The sequence below is a fragment of the Halictus rubicundus genome, chromosome 17, assembly GCF_050948215.1.
Source record: "Halictus rubicundus isolate RS-2024b chromosome 17, iyHalRubi1_principal, whole genome shotgun sequence".
NCBI lineage: Eukaryota > Metazoa > Arthropoda > Insecta > Hymenoptera > Halictidae > Halictus > Halictus rubicundus.
The window spans coordinates 5,298,414-5,314,776 of NC_135165.1; the positions used below are offsets into that span (position 1 = coordinate 5,298,414).

At 40.9% G+C, this 16,363-nt stretch overlaps 1 protein-coding gene across 1 annotated transcript in view; it reads left to right on the forward strand.

Moving 5' to 3' along the window:
• Positions 1-16,363, forward strand: part of LOC143362475 (neuroligin-1) — a 45,950-nt gene that overhangs the window by 10,428 nt on the left and 19,159 nt on the right. Inside the window, exon 2 of the mRNA XM_076802684.1 lies at positions 12,438-12,584. Coding sequence (XP_076658799.1) covers positions 12,438-12,584 — 147 coding nt within the window. The remainder of the gene's footprint in view (positions 1-12,437; positions 12,585-16,363) is intronic.

Below are 16,363 nucleotides of genomic sequence, written 5' to 3' on the forward strand. Positions count from 1 at the left end.
TCATGGGAAAAGCAGTCAGCTGGAGAGATTCCGATCCGCGCTTCCGCCCGAGATAGTTTCCTTCCTCCTTTCGTGTGGCATTCGCCGCCGAGGCGGCGGTGGCGGCGGCGGCGGGGATATTTAAATGAGATTCCACTCGGCGAAACGTATTTGACTTAATGCTCGCGGAGATCTTCTCTTTTTGCCAACCGGGACAGCCATGACACCGTGGTAAATGGTTTTCGGAACGCGATTTAATGACGACAATTAACGCCGCGACGTTTCTCGCCTATTGTTGACCACGCCTGTTGCCCGATTCTAATTACTCCCGGGGACGCGCTCGCCGAGACGTTCCTGCACGTTGTTACCATTTTTCGACTCGGAATGGACCACTTGTGGGCGCAATTAAATGCGTGGAACGCGGTATTACGGAACGCGGAATGATGTATATTAACATTGGTAGCATTTCTGTGAATGATTTATGAACGATTCTCTCTGGTCCGTATATTCGGATGTAAAGGAAATATGTTAGAAGTGTAAACGCGTTCTGATTTCGTATTTTCTTTATGCGAGGGTACAGTGCAATCAAAATGACATATTAACTTTTAGTGCTCGGTACGTGTACCGTTAAATGTTATCAGATGTAGTAGAGTACGTTTGTGTTGATGTCTCAGGTGTTCCTCTCTAAAACGAATTACACTTGGTTCTAAATTCAATGACGACCACTCGCAGGTGCAATCAGAATCACGCCGAACCTACTAGCACCCAAGCCAAACAATTCCAAATTAACATCCCAACTGTTTCGTTCGAAGACAGACCCAATTTAGACCCTAACATTGTTTGATGACCATTTCCAGCCGCAACTAGATGCACTCAAGCATGCCAGAACACGTCCTAAACAATTACAAATTAACACCTACAACCGTCGCATCTAAGGGGGTACATGAAGTCATATTCCGAATACGATGATGACCATTGCCAGAAGCAATTTAATACATATCAAACATCCCGAATCAATATCCAAACTGCTTTTGGCCGAGACACAAACGTATCATCGTTATCAAACCCGTCTCGTCCCTGAAGTTGACTGTTTCGCCTAAGTTACTGGCATAACATCTGAACGAATGGTACTAAAAATTTGGAAAAAATCATGTACTGTTATACTTGTACTACAGCGTTGTTATATCAGCAATACCGGAAATGTCGCTATAGTTTTCGAGAGAACAAGACATGCCTGAAACTGTGCTTACGAGCAGTCTGTCTAGCGATGACGTAACTGACATAACTTCTAAACTGATGGTACTAAAAATTTGAAAAAAATCATGCGTGTACTGCAACACCTGTACTATAATACTACAGTGTTAGACACAACCGGAAATGTCGCTATAGTCTTCGAAAGAAGAAGGATTGCCCAATGCTTCGCTTATGAGCAATCTGTATACTGGTGAAGTAACTGGCATAACTTCTAAGCTACTGGTACTAAAAATTTGAAAGAAATCATGCGTACACTGTTACACCTGTAGTGTAATACTATAATGTTAGAACAACCGGAAGTGTGGCTATAGTCTCCGAAAGAAGAAGGCTTGCCTGAAACTGTGCTTATGAACAGTCTGTCTAGCGGCGAAGTAACTGACATAACTTCTAAGCTGATGGTACTAAAAATTTGAAAAAAATCATGCGTGTACTGTTACACCTGTAGTATAATACTATAATGTTGGAACAACCGGAAATGTGGCTATAGTCTTCGAAAGAAGAAGGCTTGTCTGAAATTGTGCTTATGAATAGTCTGTCTAGCGGTGAAGTAATTGACATAACTTCTAAGCTAATGGTATTAAAAATTTGAAAAAAATCATGCGTATACTGCTACACCTGTAGTATAATACTATAATGTTAGAACAACCGGAAATGTCGCTATAGTCTTCGAAAGAAGAAGGCTTGCCTGAAATTGTACTTATGAGCATTCTGTTTAGCGGTGAAATAACTGATATAATTTCTAAAAGGATAGTGCTTAAAATGTTAAACAATAACAAATGACGAGTCCACCGGTCTCGCCTAAAGATACATGAAGCGATGTTCTAAATACGACGATGACCATTAGGAGCAGCACTCTAACGCACGTCAAGCACAGGATCAATACCAAAACTGTTTCGAAAGCCGGAATGATTCGCGCGGGTATCGGGTTTATCCATTATCAAACGCGTGTCATCCCTAAAGTTGACTGTTTTGCGACCGAGGGGACAATTATAGGGAACCGATAGCGTGACCGCGGCATGATTCGAGCCGTTCACTTTTCCATTTGTTATGGAACGATTCATAGAAACCGCGGTAACGAGCAGAGAAGCAGGCTCGGTGGCAAGGGCATTAATCGACACGGTCGAACGCATTACCGCTAATGTCGCGGATTACGTAATTTCCCATGTCCCTGTGGCAATGTGTTAATCGCTTTGGCGGACGAGATATTCAATATTTCATGAAAATCACTGTGACGCGCGTAATGCACCGCGTTTCGGTTTCCGGCGCGATCATGCACGCGATATTCGGCCGAGGCTGTTTGCGGCACACCGAGATCTTTCATCGTTACCGAAACGATTATTCGTGTTCCGCGAGACGGAAAAGCGACGGAAATAAGGAGGTCTGTTCGAGTGGCTCAGCAATTTCGTTGGTAGCGAGAACGGCTGTGCACCCGGGGATAGACGGGCGAACGGCAGGGCAGCCGCTGATGTGTTCTAATTGAACGTCCTAATTAAATCATCCTCGTGGATTGGGTTCACGGCCCGTGTTCCTCGGAATTAGGTAAAGAGGATTTCGAAGTGTAAGTAGAACGTGTCAACGCTAAAACGTCGTCAATTTATTACCTTTCCCTTACGGTGGATGGCTTCCGTGTTGATGCAACGCTACGCTCCCGTTCCACCTGCTAAGAAAAATTAGATTAGGCTTAGTGTCCTCTTTATCCCACTATGCTACTCGATCGCGACTGCCGAATTTCTTCGCGCGACTTGTAAACGAGATACAATTGGAACCAAAGAGGAAACGATCTGAGTACCGCTGCAGTTGTCTTACAATGTTATTATACTAATAGAACTATAAACTTTGATCACAATCTCCTAAACAACAAGATTTTCATGCACGAATACCGAAACTGAGATTATGGGCACCGTGTCTGGTATAGAGGTAACTAGCATAACTTCTGAGCTTATCGTACTAAAAATTTGAAAAAATTCATGCGTGTACTGTTAGACACGTACTATACCGTTGTTACATCAGCACGACCGGAAACGTTGCTATAGTCTTCGAAAGAACGAGATTTCTTTGCTTGATGCCCGGAAGTGTGCTTACGTGCAGCCTGTCCAGTGATGAAGTAACAGGCATAACTTCTGAGCTAATGGTACTAAAAATTTGAAAAAATTCATGCGTGTACTGTTAGACACGTACTATACCGTTGTTACATCAGCACGACCGGAAATGTTGCTATAGTCTTTGAAAGAACGAGATTTCTTTGCTTGATTCCTGGAAGCGTGCTTACATTCATCCAGTGATGAAGTAACAGGCATAACTTCTACGCTAGTGGTATTAAAAAGTTGAAAAAAGTCATGCGTGTACTGTTAGACACGTACTACAACGCTCTTATTCCAGAGAGACCGGAAGTGTCGCTATAGTCTTCGAAAGAACAGAACTCCGTTGCTTGCCGTCCGAAATGGCACGTATAAGCACGGTAGCAAAATATCTGACATAATTTCTAAACCAACGGCATTAAAAATTTGAGAAAAATCGTGCACACAGTGTTAGATTTATGCAACAACGCTATCATGCTAACAAACCGTATAGTCCCGTAAAACATCGATCCCTGACTTAGTAGTATGTCGATGGCCGAGGTAGATAAAATGGTGCGAAACGAAACTATCATAAATAGGAGAAGTTGGAGATCATGAGCCCACTTTACGTAAAAGCATCGATAAAAGTTACTGCGATTGCTGAAGCTCTCTCTCTCTCTCTCTCTCTCTCTCTCTCTCTCTCTCTCTCTCTCTCTCTCTTCGTCGAATACTTTTATAATCCCATTTCTTGTCAACCAGGCTACGCGAGCGGCGATATAAATTCATAAATTCCAGCGACGCTCGAACTCGAGTGGCTACTTTCGAATGATACCCAGAAACCATAACCGTCTATCACCGCGTGCACTTATGCGCGCAATGTATCATACGTGACGCAGCTATCTCGGAACTTTTCATTGTCCATTGCTCCGGCTGACTTCGTTTCCGTGGGGTACGCCGCTACCGATAAAAGTTAGTGGAAACGCGAGCGCAATAATGGCGTAGATAAACTGCTCGCAAATAATACCAGCGGCGTTAATAAATAATGCGGAGCGTCCGTAGCTCGAGCGGATTGCACTATGACCGTTGCGGCCGCCATTTCTGGATGGCGCTGTTATTGCCCAGCGTTTAGATAATCCGAATTTACGAAGCCGTACCTGCACCGTATTCCTCGACAAAAATTAAGAAAATTGCTTCTTCAAATCCCCCTCCTCTCCCCCTAACAGACCATTTCTAAATTTCATGTTTTATTTTATTTTGCCAGCTCATTCTGTGTGGTACCATCTAAAACCATTTTATCATTTAGAACACATTTGCTACTGAACCCATCGTTCACAAAATGTTTTTACTGTTCTTCATTCGATGCATTAATTTTTGTTATAAATCCGAAGACTGACAGTTAGATAAAATTAAATGAAAACTGACATATTGCACTTTCTCCAATATCAAAATTCTAGTTAGACAAAATTGATCGAACTTGGTTATAACATAGTTAATATCTCCCTGTTTTATAAGAAAATAAATGTAAAACTATACGCACGTTTATGCATGAAGCTGCGTCCGTCTCTAAATAATTTCGTCGGCAGAGTATCATCCGCAGTTTCTCAGTGTCTCCTGTTCTGCTATAGTTATCTCGAGCGGCTGTATTCTAGAGCGCGGGCTTATCGTTGGGGAATCTTGCAGGGACGCGAGACCAATTATGCGATTCGAGATAACAATGGGGTACAAGCGGCGATTCGTAGGAACACGCGCGCGAGACGATGCCCGTTCGTAAAACTGCAGTAAGACCGCCGTAACAAGACAACAATCGTGACGATTATTATGAAGATCGTTTGGCATGGCTCGCCTAATCCTTGGGGCATTATTTGGCATCAGTAAGCGTGCCGCAGTTTCAGCCCCGGGGAAGTTAGTTCGTCGAAGTTTCGGTCACCGGAGAATTAACTTTTTGCTGTGCCCGGATTACCATTTCTCCGGTTGCGCTTTGCGATGCGCTTCCAGATATCCGGTATCTGTTTCGCGGAAACAAAATTAACACGACCAGCGCTGCGTTCAATTCGAAATCCACGGGAACGAGCACAGCTTTTTGGTCGAGACCGTAACGCACGGGAATTTATTACGTTGTTTGCCCGTTTCGCAGAAGAAGGTGAACCTTCTGTTTAATACTGTAACTAACGAGTACTATACATGGTAGATTTATGTGCACTTTTATCGATGTTCGGACTACAATCACAAATTTTTGAATGAACGAGAAATCAAAGTCGAGATTAAAGCTATTGAATACGTCCGTGCGATTTTGTCAAGTAACAGAGAGTTTATTGTCGTGCCACAATTGAAAATACCAGCGTTAAGCGAATAAAATATTGCAAGCATGAAGCGCGATACTACAGGTTTTTATGCCACTGTAAAAATTCGTTGGCATAACTTCGGCAATCAGTCGTCAGATTTCCATTTTATTCGGTACTCCACCAATCCCATCGGAATGTCACAGCCGTTAAACGCAAATGGCTGGAATTGAAAGGGTTAATTCGCAGTTATGATTCATGGGATCAGTCTACCATAAACCGACTTCATACTCGAGACGGTTGGCAAGAGATAATGTTGGATTCTGAAGGTGGGAGTAAGGCCACGTGACGGAGTGCATTCGGTGCAACGGGAGCGGAGAGTTTCTGCGAGTGCATTAGCAGCTTTCAGGATGCATTCGTCATTTTACGCTCGAATAATTTTCGTTGTTTGATGGGAGTGGAACGTCTACACGATTTATCTACGCTAATACACCTTCGAAAGCAACAGTTTATACAATTTATTGCAATTTTGATTCGGTCTAGAAAAAAGTCGAAGAATAGTTGGTCTTATGCACTCTGCAGCAATCTTTATAACTTTTTAATCTCTACTGTTTAAATCTTTATATTTTTCAGTGATAAAAATGGTCAAGTGTACTTTACATGAACTCGATTAAAAGTTTAATTAAACTTCGCTTTGCAAAACTTTTCAGTTCTTATTTTTAGACTTCGAGAAACATCGTTTAACTTTTTTAGTTCAAGTTGTGCAAATACACACTTTACAGACGCCAAAAGAAATTTATTAGAACTAAGATCTGTTGAAAATAATTCTCTAAAAATGTTCGTCTAATTATCCTACAATAATGTAAAAGCTAAGTTGCACATCCTTTCCATTGACTGCAATTTTGAACAAATATTACAAACTAATGCAAGATAATACAAATTTCCTGAAATTTAAATAAATCAGCTGACCGTTTAAAATGAAATTTTGTATTGTACAGCGGTCATGCTTTTGCGAAGTAGGTTGTAAGCCGACTGCAAAGGGTCCGGTATTAAATTGCATTATTGAAATCGGGAATTAGGTTGTTTTAATGCAAAGCATCGTCGTCGTAACAATGTTTCAAGCATGCCAACGCGGACGGACATAGCGCACGTCCACATGTAGGTGGCAAAGGGCACATTATCGCAGAAACTTGACTGGAAACGAGTAATTAAAAGTGATAACGCTTTGTGCGCGCCGCTCCGTGCTCCAAATAACGTCCTTTTTATTACGAGAAATTAACTGACGGCGCTGCACCGTTGCAGTCCGGTAAAGTGAAACCGCGGCGCATTTGAGCTGCGAGCTTTATTAGTTTATTGCGAAAGGGCGAGAGCGCAGATGTCTGAAAATTTTCAAATTTGAGGTGGTGTGGCAAACAAGCACGAAGGAATCCTTTGGTCCCTTAAAGAACGAAAGTATCATTGTGAACAATTCAGAACCAATTATTACAAATTTTCGACGTGATGCAAAATTACGAATGAAGTGTAAACACATCTCTTTTTTATCAATAAAAAATCCATGGAGAAATTTTTAAGTTAGGAATGATTGAGAAGAATGTGTCAAAGTTGTCTTTGTGAACGTGTAACTGTTTCCATTTTCTATTAATTAATTTTCACAAAGTGAAACTGCTGTGACTCAAGAATATCAGGCAGCTACGTAAGATTGTGGTAGAAAAGTGTTTGTTCTAGGTGCATTAGTTTTGCATAATCTTAGACGAAAGTTAAATTGTTACTTGCAAGTCGCCTCCACTCTGTTTTTCTCTCGGCACGGTTTTCTTTTGTTTCCGTAAGGCGTAGAATTTTTAATTGAATTCCTTATCTCCGGTGGAAAAAGCTGCGGGGCAGGTATGCGAGTCGCGGCAATTATCTTAAGCTAATTTTTGCTTCGCGGGAGAAACACGGGCGACGCTTTGCGAGCGTTATTACTGTAACTGGCCTATTATTAAGTGCAGAGTTTTCGTACATTCGAGGGCAGCTGGGTAATTAGCCGGGATCGCGAAACCCCTTCTCGCTAGGAGGAGATTCTCATTTCAAAAGTTTCATAGAATCAATTTTGTAAAACTGCGAAACCGTAAAAACTTTTCAAAAATAACGAGTTTCTAAATTGGCGTGCAGGGTAGCTCAGAAATTAATTAATCGACGACTCCGACCACGATTGCGCATTGGAGAATAAATAAATAAAAGTACTTTCAGAATATCTAAAGTAAAAGTCGCTGTAAAACGAAAATGTTTAGGCTCCCTTCAAGTTTTTTTAACATTAGAACGACCGAGCAATAATGTGACTGACGTATATTGCTTTGTAACAGTGACAAGTGCCCATTCAGACTTCATACAACTTTTATTGTAATATGTGCTTCAATGAAGAGGTTCATTGAGAAATTTCCGATGAAAACATTTTTACAATTTCAATAATTGTAAAAGAAAAAATTAGGAAGCAGTCATTTTGACTGCTCCGGTCGTTCTAGTGTTAAAAAGAAATCAGAAAATTGTTTTGCTCGGATCTTTTGCACATACATTTCCCATTACCTGAAGTACATAATATATTTTCTTCGGACCAAAATACGAGAAGTGCACGTGCTTTAAGCGAACGCGAATTTAAATAAATCGATCTCCTCAAAGTTCCAGACCAGAACATCGCCTTAAATCCTCGCGGACCGTTACGAATCGAGTTTCCTTCGAGATGTATCGAAGATTAAAATTGTTCGAGCCGGAGTTGCATCCGGACGTGTCCCGGAGGTCAAACAAATCGTAGGAGCGTCGCGGCCGCGGAATAAATTACCGACTTCGAGCGCAATTTTCTTCTAAGTATAGTCTCCTCGGTACTTTTATCCGCGAGAATCCTTGTCAAACTGGGACCGTAATCCCATATCTCCTGGCCGACTTTACACGACCGTAACACGACTTATAAAACACGGAGGAGCGCAGCCGGTACTTCAACTTTATCGTTTCCAGAAGTTGAGAACAGGCGCGCGGTGCTCATCGCTGAGGAATTGTAAAATTCCAGTCGACGATGAATTTCTTTAATCCCGCCTGTTTTACTGCGCGCAGTAGTATAACTCCCTCGTTCCCCTAACACGAACTCGCGCGTTTTGTTGCCTCAATTTATTCTAGACGACCGTGATTTGGAAATACAATGTCGTAAAATTCTTGTTTACCGAATTTCTCGATCGACTGTTCGAGTATATCACTGTGAGTACACACGAATATTATTCGATCTCTGCAATAAGTTTAATTTTCGCTTAGATCTGCATATTTTCCGGGGAAAAAATTCTCAGATGTAGCTCATAGTACTCACGTTAGAATACCGTGTCAAGAAATTCTCTGCAAGGTTCGCGCAGCTCAAGGAAAATTTACAAAGAGCCCTTCCGTTTCGGATAGCGGGCAACGTTCAACTATCGAGGTTCTACTGTAATCTCGCGGGCGACAATACACACGGGGCTACCATTAAATGGCGTCAAAGGGAGCGGATAAGAGGTAGGAGCGAATGAAAGGTCGGGCTTATCCCAAAACCGTGGAAAATTGCTGCTCTCTTCTCTCTGTTTATAATGTCGGGGATTCAAAGCCAGCGGGAGAACAAAACGAAGAAAGGCGTGGGCGTTTGGAGGACCTCGGATCGTCGTGCGCCTGCCGTTGCTGTTCATAGTGTTCACGGAACCACGTGCGAGCATATGCTGCCGCGTTGCTGCCTCAATTCCGTAGTGCATTGCAGTCGATTATTCGATTTACGATAGAGAACCTGCAAGCACCGCGGGAGTGAGGTGGCTTCGTGGAAAATCGACGAAATGCAACACTACCATCGCCAACAGGAAGAACAAGAAGAGGACCAACAGTTATTTGCAACGTTATGCGATGTTTAACTTGTTCTTCGCGGACTCGGCATCTCCAGTTTTCATCCATTTATATTGTCTCTTCGCTCCACAATATTTCCCCTCTTTCTACTTTTTCCCTCCCTTCCAGTCTTTTGCTTTTACTTCTAAAATCAAGGGTTGGCTTTTTTCCTCAGCACAGTGTGTTCTATATACCACATAAATATCGAATGGTCTTTTCTGAACACCCTATACATATACGAAATGATAAACTGAACTAGATACGAAATTATAAACTGTCTATGTGAATATTATAAAGAATATCTTTTCTCATTTATCAGAGAAAACTTGAAATAACTGAAGAATAACTATACACTATTTCCAACGTGTTAACCCTTAGCACTCGAATGGTGCTGTATAGTTTAACTTAAATTTGTTTGTATTTAATAAATCACTGGACACTTCAGTATTGTACGAGCAAATTGCACCATTTTTGTATGTATAACATGAAAAAAATAAATATATAGAAAGAATATATTCTAGATCGGAAGAAATGTTTCGTTTCGAAGTTAAAATAGCTTCGAGTGCAAAGGGTTAAAATTATTCAAGGAAGAATTAAATGTCTATCTGGCTACCATCTCTTGCCAGTTATATAGAAAGTTTTTATTTTATAAATGAAGATGACAATGGACATTGTCAAAGAAATGCTCCAACTTGCTCGTACCATATACCGTGAAAGAATAAACATATTCATTGTTATATGAATATTTTCTTCACATATGAACAATTTTATCACTGCATTTGCTTTGATCGTGAACGGAACTATTTTCCACGATGGCAGCATGAATGATCACAACGGTGAACGCTAAATTGATTCGATGGAATAATTTTTGGTCGCAGGTGAGGGGGCGTGGTGTAATTAAGATTAGAGCCGATCATACGTCGCGTCCGAGCGTCGCGATAAGGAAAACTTATGCCGATACGTCGTGCTCGCCGCAAAATACGGGACACCAGTCGTAAATTTCGAGACAGATAGGATCTGCGAGCGCTCGATGGAGAGTCGAAACTGTGCGGGCAGCGGGGCGGGTAACCTGGCCTACTCACCTATCTATCTGGCCTGGCACGATAGCACGACTTCGTGTCAAAATTCGCAACAGGTGGACGTCTCGTTTCGTCCGGGGCTTGCTTACAGCGGACCGTCATTGTGGCTCGTTCGCGGACGATTGTGATTTCATGAATCGCGAACGTGCCAATGCATCCGCTGGGAAAATAACTCGGAGCAATGCGCCGTAAAAATTGAACGCGACCGTCCTCGCCGACAAACCGGCACGATCTTAACGAAACTTTCCGCGGGACCGTCTTTATGGCTGTCCAGTTTCGTTTTTATGGGGTCGGGACGGCCGCCGGACGGGGAATTCCTGCTTCAAAAAATGCTGCGAGGCACTTCCGACAAACCTTGGGACCTGAAAATATTTTTAGAGGCTCGTAGGTGGTTTCGTGGAATTATTTTGTGAACAATAATCGCAGAAACGATTGCAAAAGTAATCGTCTTCGACGATTGAAAATCGTTTGGTAACTGTTTAACTCGTTCGCGGACGCAAGTGCTATGGCATTCATTTTCATAGTGATGCAAAATGACGTGAATGCTATAGCATTCAAATATTAAAGCCAATTTTTATTCATTCAATTTTATACAACCTTAAGTTTTTGTAATTAATATACATTTCAAATTGAAATTTGTTTTTGTAATTAATATACATTTCATTTGTCATTACTAGTGACAGTTAACTTATTATTATTGTTTATTTCTAATCAGATTTCGGATAGCACAACTAGTTTGAAGAGAAATTGCCTGTCTATTTTTGGAAATCACTGAAATTTTTACTGTCCGTGAACGTGTTAACCAGTTAACTGTTTCGACCTCTTTGGAAAATCTGTACCAAAATTGAGTCGTAAAAATGAACCGTAATATTGCCATTTCTTCGTGGCGAGTATACTCGTCAAGAATAGCTGATTGGTCAATGAATTTTGGGGGAAGAACGAGGTGACGCAAACGGGGTTTATAAACGACAGAATCGATATGGTTCGATTGGTGGCTCGGGACTGAAATAATTTAGAAATGACGGTGCTCGAGCATCCGAATGTAGCAATCCGACGTACAGAAACTATGCGAATTCGAATGATAGACCGGGAACAGTGTAATATTTTTGCGCGGGGTTTAAACGTGATATGAAATGGATTTCGTGACGCGAATGGCTCGGGGAATTGAAAATATCCTCGGCCCGGCAAAATGTGAAAGGTTAGCGGTATTTTATTTCAGCTGACGTTTACCGAGTGCGCAAGATGCATCGAGGCGCATTTCCCGCGATTTGTATACACGGTGTATATGCAACGATATACTCAATACGACGGCGTACACATTGCTGAATAATAGCCTTCTTGCGCCATCCATTTATAAATTGGAAGAGGAGGATAATATTTGGTTGCTTGTGCGAGCCGCGGGAGCGGGTAACGCCGGGCCCACGGTAACGCATTATTTGCAATTGCGCCCGAGTGCTTGGCTTGCTTTTAAGTTAATTGCTGGTCCGTACTCTCTAAATTAAAGTTGTTGGTACACCTTCAAGTGAACGCTCATTAAGGGCTCAGATACTAAACGGTCACGCGATCAAATATTCTTACGTCGCGGAAGGGGTCGTGGCGGCGGTGCTCGGAAAATTCGCAATTTTCCAGCTGTTCTTTTCGCTTCTTTTTATGAATTCAACGGATACAGAGTCAATTTGCTCGCCGACGAAATTAAACAGCGCTCTCTTTTCGCCCGATCAAACGAAAAGCTTCGAATAAATAAACCCTCGGCTGCGAATGCGTCCGGTATCGTTTTAAACGGTATTTGCGCTCGGCGTTATTATATTTGAAACAAAGGGATCGGCAAAGATGAACATTTAATCGTTTCGGATTTACGAATAAGAGATTGTTCGTCGGATCGTTTCGTTTCTTCGGCGACTGATTATCAGTGTTTGATGTTTCAGGTAGTACTCCAGACTTGTTACCTGCCCTCCTCCTTATCCACGGTGATTCCTATTCATGGGGTGCTGGAAACGCTTTCGACGGAACCGCGTTAGCTGCTTATGGTCGCCTTATCGTCGTTTCTATCAATTTTCGCCTCGGTGTACTGGGTAAGTCAATTTATTTATAGTATAACGTTGCCGATAGAGTGTTAAGCTGTTCGAAACATTCGGCTGCCAAACTGAACAACCACATAAAATTAAAAGCGAAGAAAGTATTAAAATTAATTTATTAAAGCGATTGTTCGAATATTTTTACAGCTTCTGCAAACTTGTGGAGTTAACACTAAACCTACCACAGTCAAAATGACCGGCTTTATATTTTACAATTGTTGAGACTATACAAATTTATTTATGGAAAATAGTGGAATAAATTTACTTATCCAAGCATTTATTATATTGAAAATTGCGGACAATCTCAATAAATTGCCATTTTTATAAGGCAATATTTACCAGATACTGTTAATGCTTGGTAGGTTTAGTGTTAATCAATTTGGCAGCTGACAGTATGATATTATTCACTTGACTGTGATACTATACTCAAAGTATTATCTAATCATTTTTAGTAGCAAATTATAGGCACGAATGATACAGTGTCAATACACTTAAATTATTAATGAAACAATTTTTGGGACTCAATCGTTAAGGATCAGTGGAGGTAATTGGCTCTGACGTGTGTCAATTGTTATTCAGAATAGAATTTTACAATTTTGTAGCAATGAATAAATTTAGGGGGACGAGACATTTGTTTCTAAATTTACAAAAGGTGGAGTTCGGCTCGTGAATGGCACGTTTATTATCGGCTATAGATTTCATCCGCAAATAGAATCGCAACGCCCATGCGAATTAACAACGCAAGCCACATATTTTCACACCCGACAGAGCACTCTGTCCTATTTATGTTTAAACTATTTTTGTTGGCTCCATCGTTACTATTTTCTTCGACAGCTCCGAGTTCCAACGATCCACTGAACATTCAGACTCAGATTTGTGATTGAATAATCATTGAAATTGCGAAAACACTGTTGCGGGAAATTTATTTGTGTAATTATTACTGCTCGTGTGCTGCGATAATGATGTAACTTAATATTTGCAGTTCTTCAGTTGTTGGTACTGAAAAGTCGGTCTCCGCTGTGCATTCAAATTTGAGGTATAAATTAAATTTGTCATTCGATGGAGTCAGTATGATGTCGCTGCAAATGTAATTATAATTTCTACTTTTTCTTTAGCGTTTTTCGTAATGCATTATTCGAATTCATAAGTTTGTCAATGAATACTGTGTTTTAAATCACTGTTGTTAAATATTCCTTTCAATAATGACGACATATTACTAAATAACTTTTAATAAAACAGTGGCATTTGCATTGGCAGTATTGTAAATCAGAATAGGGGTTGTTTTAAACGTACATGATAATTTGTAGCACTGAACAGAAATACTATTAAATTTTTATACATTATTCGCCATCGTAATTTTCACATTTTTATGTGATACTGATACGAAGTGATAAGAATTGAATTTGTTTTAATAAAAATCAGATAAAGTTCTTTCAAATATTGAATTGATACGAGTGAATAATTAAATACATTTGATTGTGATAATAATGTGTGAATAATTAAATACATTTGATTGTTTTAATGGTGGATTTAGATTTGAAACTAAAGTCTTAAATAATTAACAGCCAGAGACGCATTAAAAATAATAAGAAAGTTGCGCGCAAGGCTCCCTGCCCTAAAGCAAAATTTCTGAAGCTCGTTACGGCTGCCATTAACCTGCTCTCCTCACCGGAAACTTTGACATTCTCGTTCGTCTTATTTTCCGCAGCCAGAAACTGGGTTTCCTCCTCAACTTATATTAAATCCGCAACAATAATCTCAATCCCGAAGTCGGTCAGCGCGTTCGCGGCGCGGCCGGGAATCGCTAATCCATGCAGAAGAAGTTTTTCGTTCTTGCCGGTGCGATAAAAAAAATATATCTGCGCTACACAAACGGAAACCGCTTCTTCCTGAACCGCAAACTTGATTTTAAAACTGAAAAGAGAATGAGGTGTCGCTCTGCAGACTTCAAGAAATCTCCCGAGCACAATTCTTTACTCGGAACGTAGTTAGAAAAGTATGGAAAAAGAAAAAATAATTACGAGGAAGGAAAGAATCGTGGAACTGCTTAATAAATTTCATCTAAAGAAAATAGACCGTGCAACTTTTCCATACATTCTGCTCAACGGAAATAGACCATGGAACATTTTAATAAATTCTAACAAATATTCTAATAAATTTTAATAATTTTGCCTCAGTTTTATTCGTCTTGTATTAATATTTGTAAGGTAAATGTATTGCGTTCCATGTTAGCAGGTTAATATTCGAAACAGGCGAGTTTTAATTATTTTTTTATATTTCTATGTAGACTAATGACGGCTTTCGTTCGCAAAACAGCGTCTGAATTTTCAAGCACGTTTTTTTGCTCGTTTTAAAGTTACGATTATTCCAACGATCCTCGACATTTCACGAGGAACGCGTCACTCTTGATTTTCTTTTTTATTTATACCATTTTCCGTCTTCTGCCAGGCAAACGATGGCGGCTTTATTAATATTTTAGATGTCAGAGGTATTTCGACCATTTCCAGCAATGCTCTCTCGATATCGTCGAGCAGAGACATTCCGAAATACCTGGGGGCTGCGGGATTGCCTCGAAATTTTCGTGGTGGTCGTTTCGAAATGGATTTTCATTAAAAATACACGCCCGAGGAGCGGCGTATGACAGCCGTGGACATCAGCCGAGCAATTTCCCAATCTGAGATATCTCGGATGAGCCGAGAGTCCCCAGCGCGCAGACGTCCGCATCATCAACATGGACGACTTAACCGTCGGTTAATCGCTCTGTGAATATTTCACCGAGCAATTTTCTCGTTGAATAAGAGCCAAAGGGAGGCTCGGCGACGAAACCTGTTACCGTCTGTCCCTCCGATAGGAGCCGCTTCACCAGCTACGCCTTTTTTCCTTTTCAGGATCTTAATGAAAAGCATTCAGAACGCGGCCCTTCGGAGCCAGCGATATGCATCTAAGTCTCGAAGGTGTGAGCGGACTTTTTTTTTTATTTGCGAAACTCTACCATCAGCTGGCGCCGCGAATAAAAGGATTTACTTTCTGCGGCGACCTAGGAAAAAGATCCGAGCGAATAAATGATAAATCAACCGTGAATTTTTCTGCAGATCCCAATTAAAGTAGCTGCTGCAAGAAGCCAGCTCCATTTTTTAATAATTCGAGTAAACGCACATGCGATTAAATATCAAGCACAACAAGTAATCATTTTATCTAGCTGCCAGAAAATTGGCAGTTAGAGGGAACTCTTAATTGACTGCCAAAATGGAGACAGCAATTTTATTCGCGAACCTACAAGTTATAAGAATTAATAGTTAGCTAAGAAATGATTGTACGTCTTCTGGATGTAAGATTGCTTCTATTGATTGATTGTAAACGTGGAATTGCTAATTATTGTTGCTATAGCAACCCCGAACAGCTCTGCTATAGTCTATCAAAACTGTGAGAACTGCAAAGACATGCGCTCTAGTGGGAAATACGCAACTGATTGACAAGCAAACAATGCAGCTGAAACGATAACGGGGTTTGCAGATTTCTAAAACGTTTGCAGACTTTTTGCTATCTATTAAAATGGCCAATCATTAGCCGCCGTCAGCGACATTCCCGAAGTATTCTTCAATGGGCTTTGCCATTGTGTGTACTCCCATTGTGCAGCTATTGTTGCATATATCCATTGAATTGTTGCATTTCGCGATACCACCTCGAACCTGTTCAGCGAGCCAAGAAAAGGCGCAGATTGCATCGGCTCCGAATTTGCAGAACTGGGTTATGGTTTCGATAATGCGTCTTTCTCT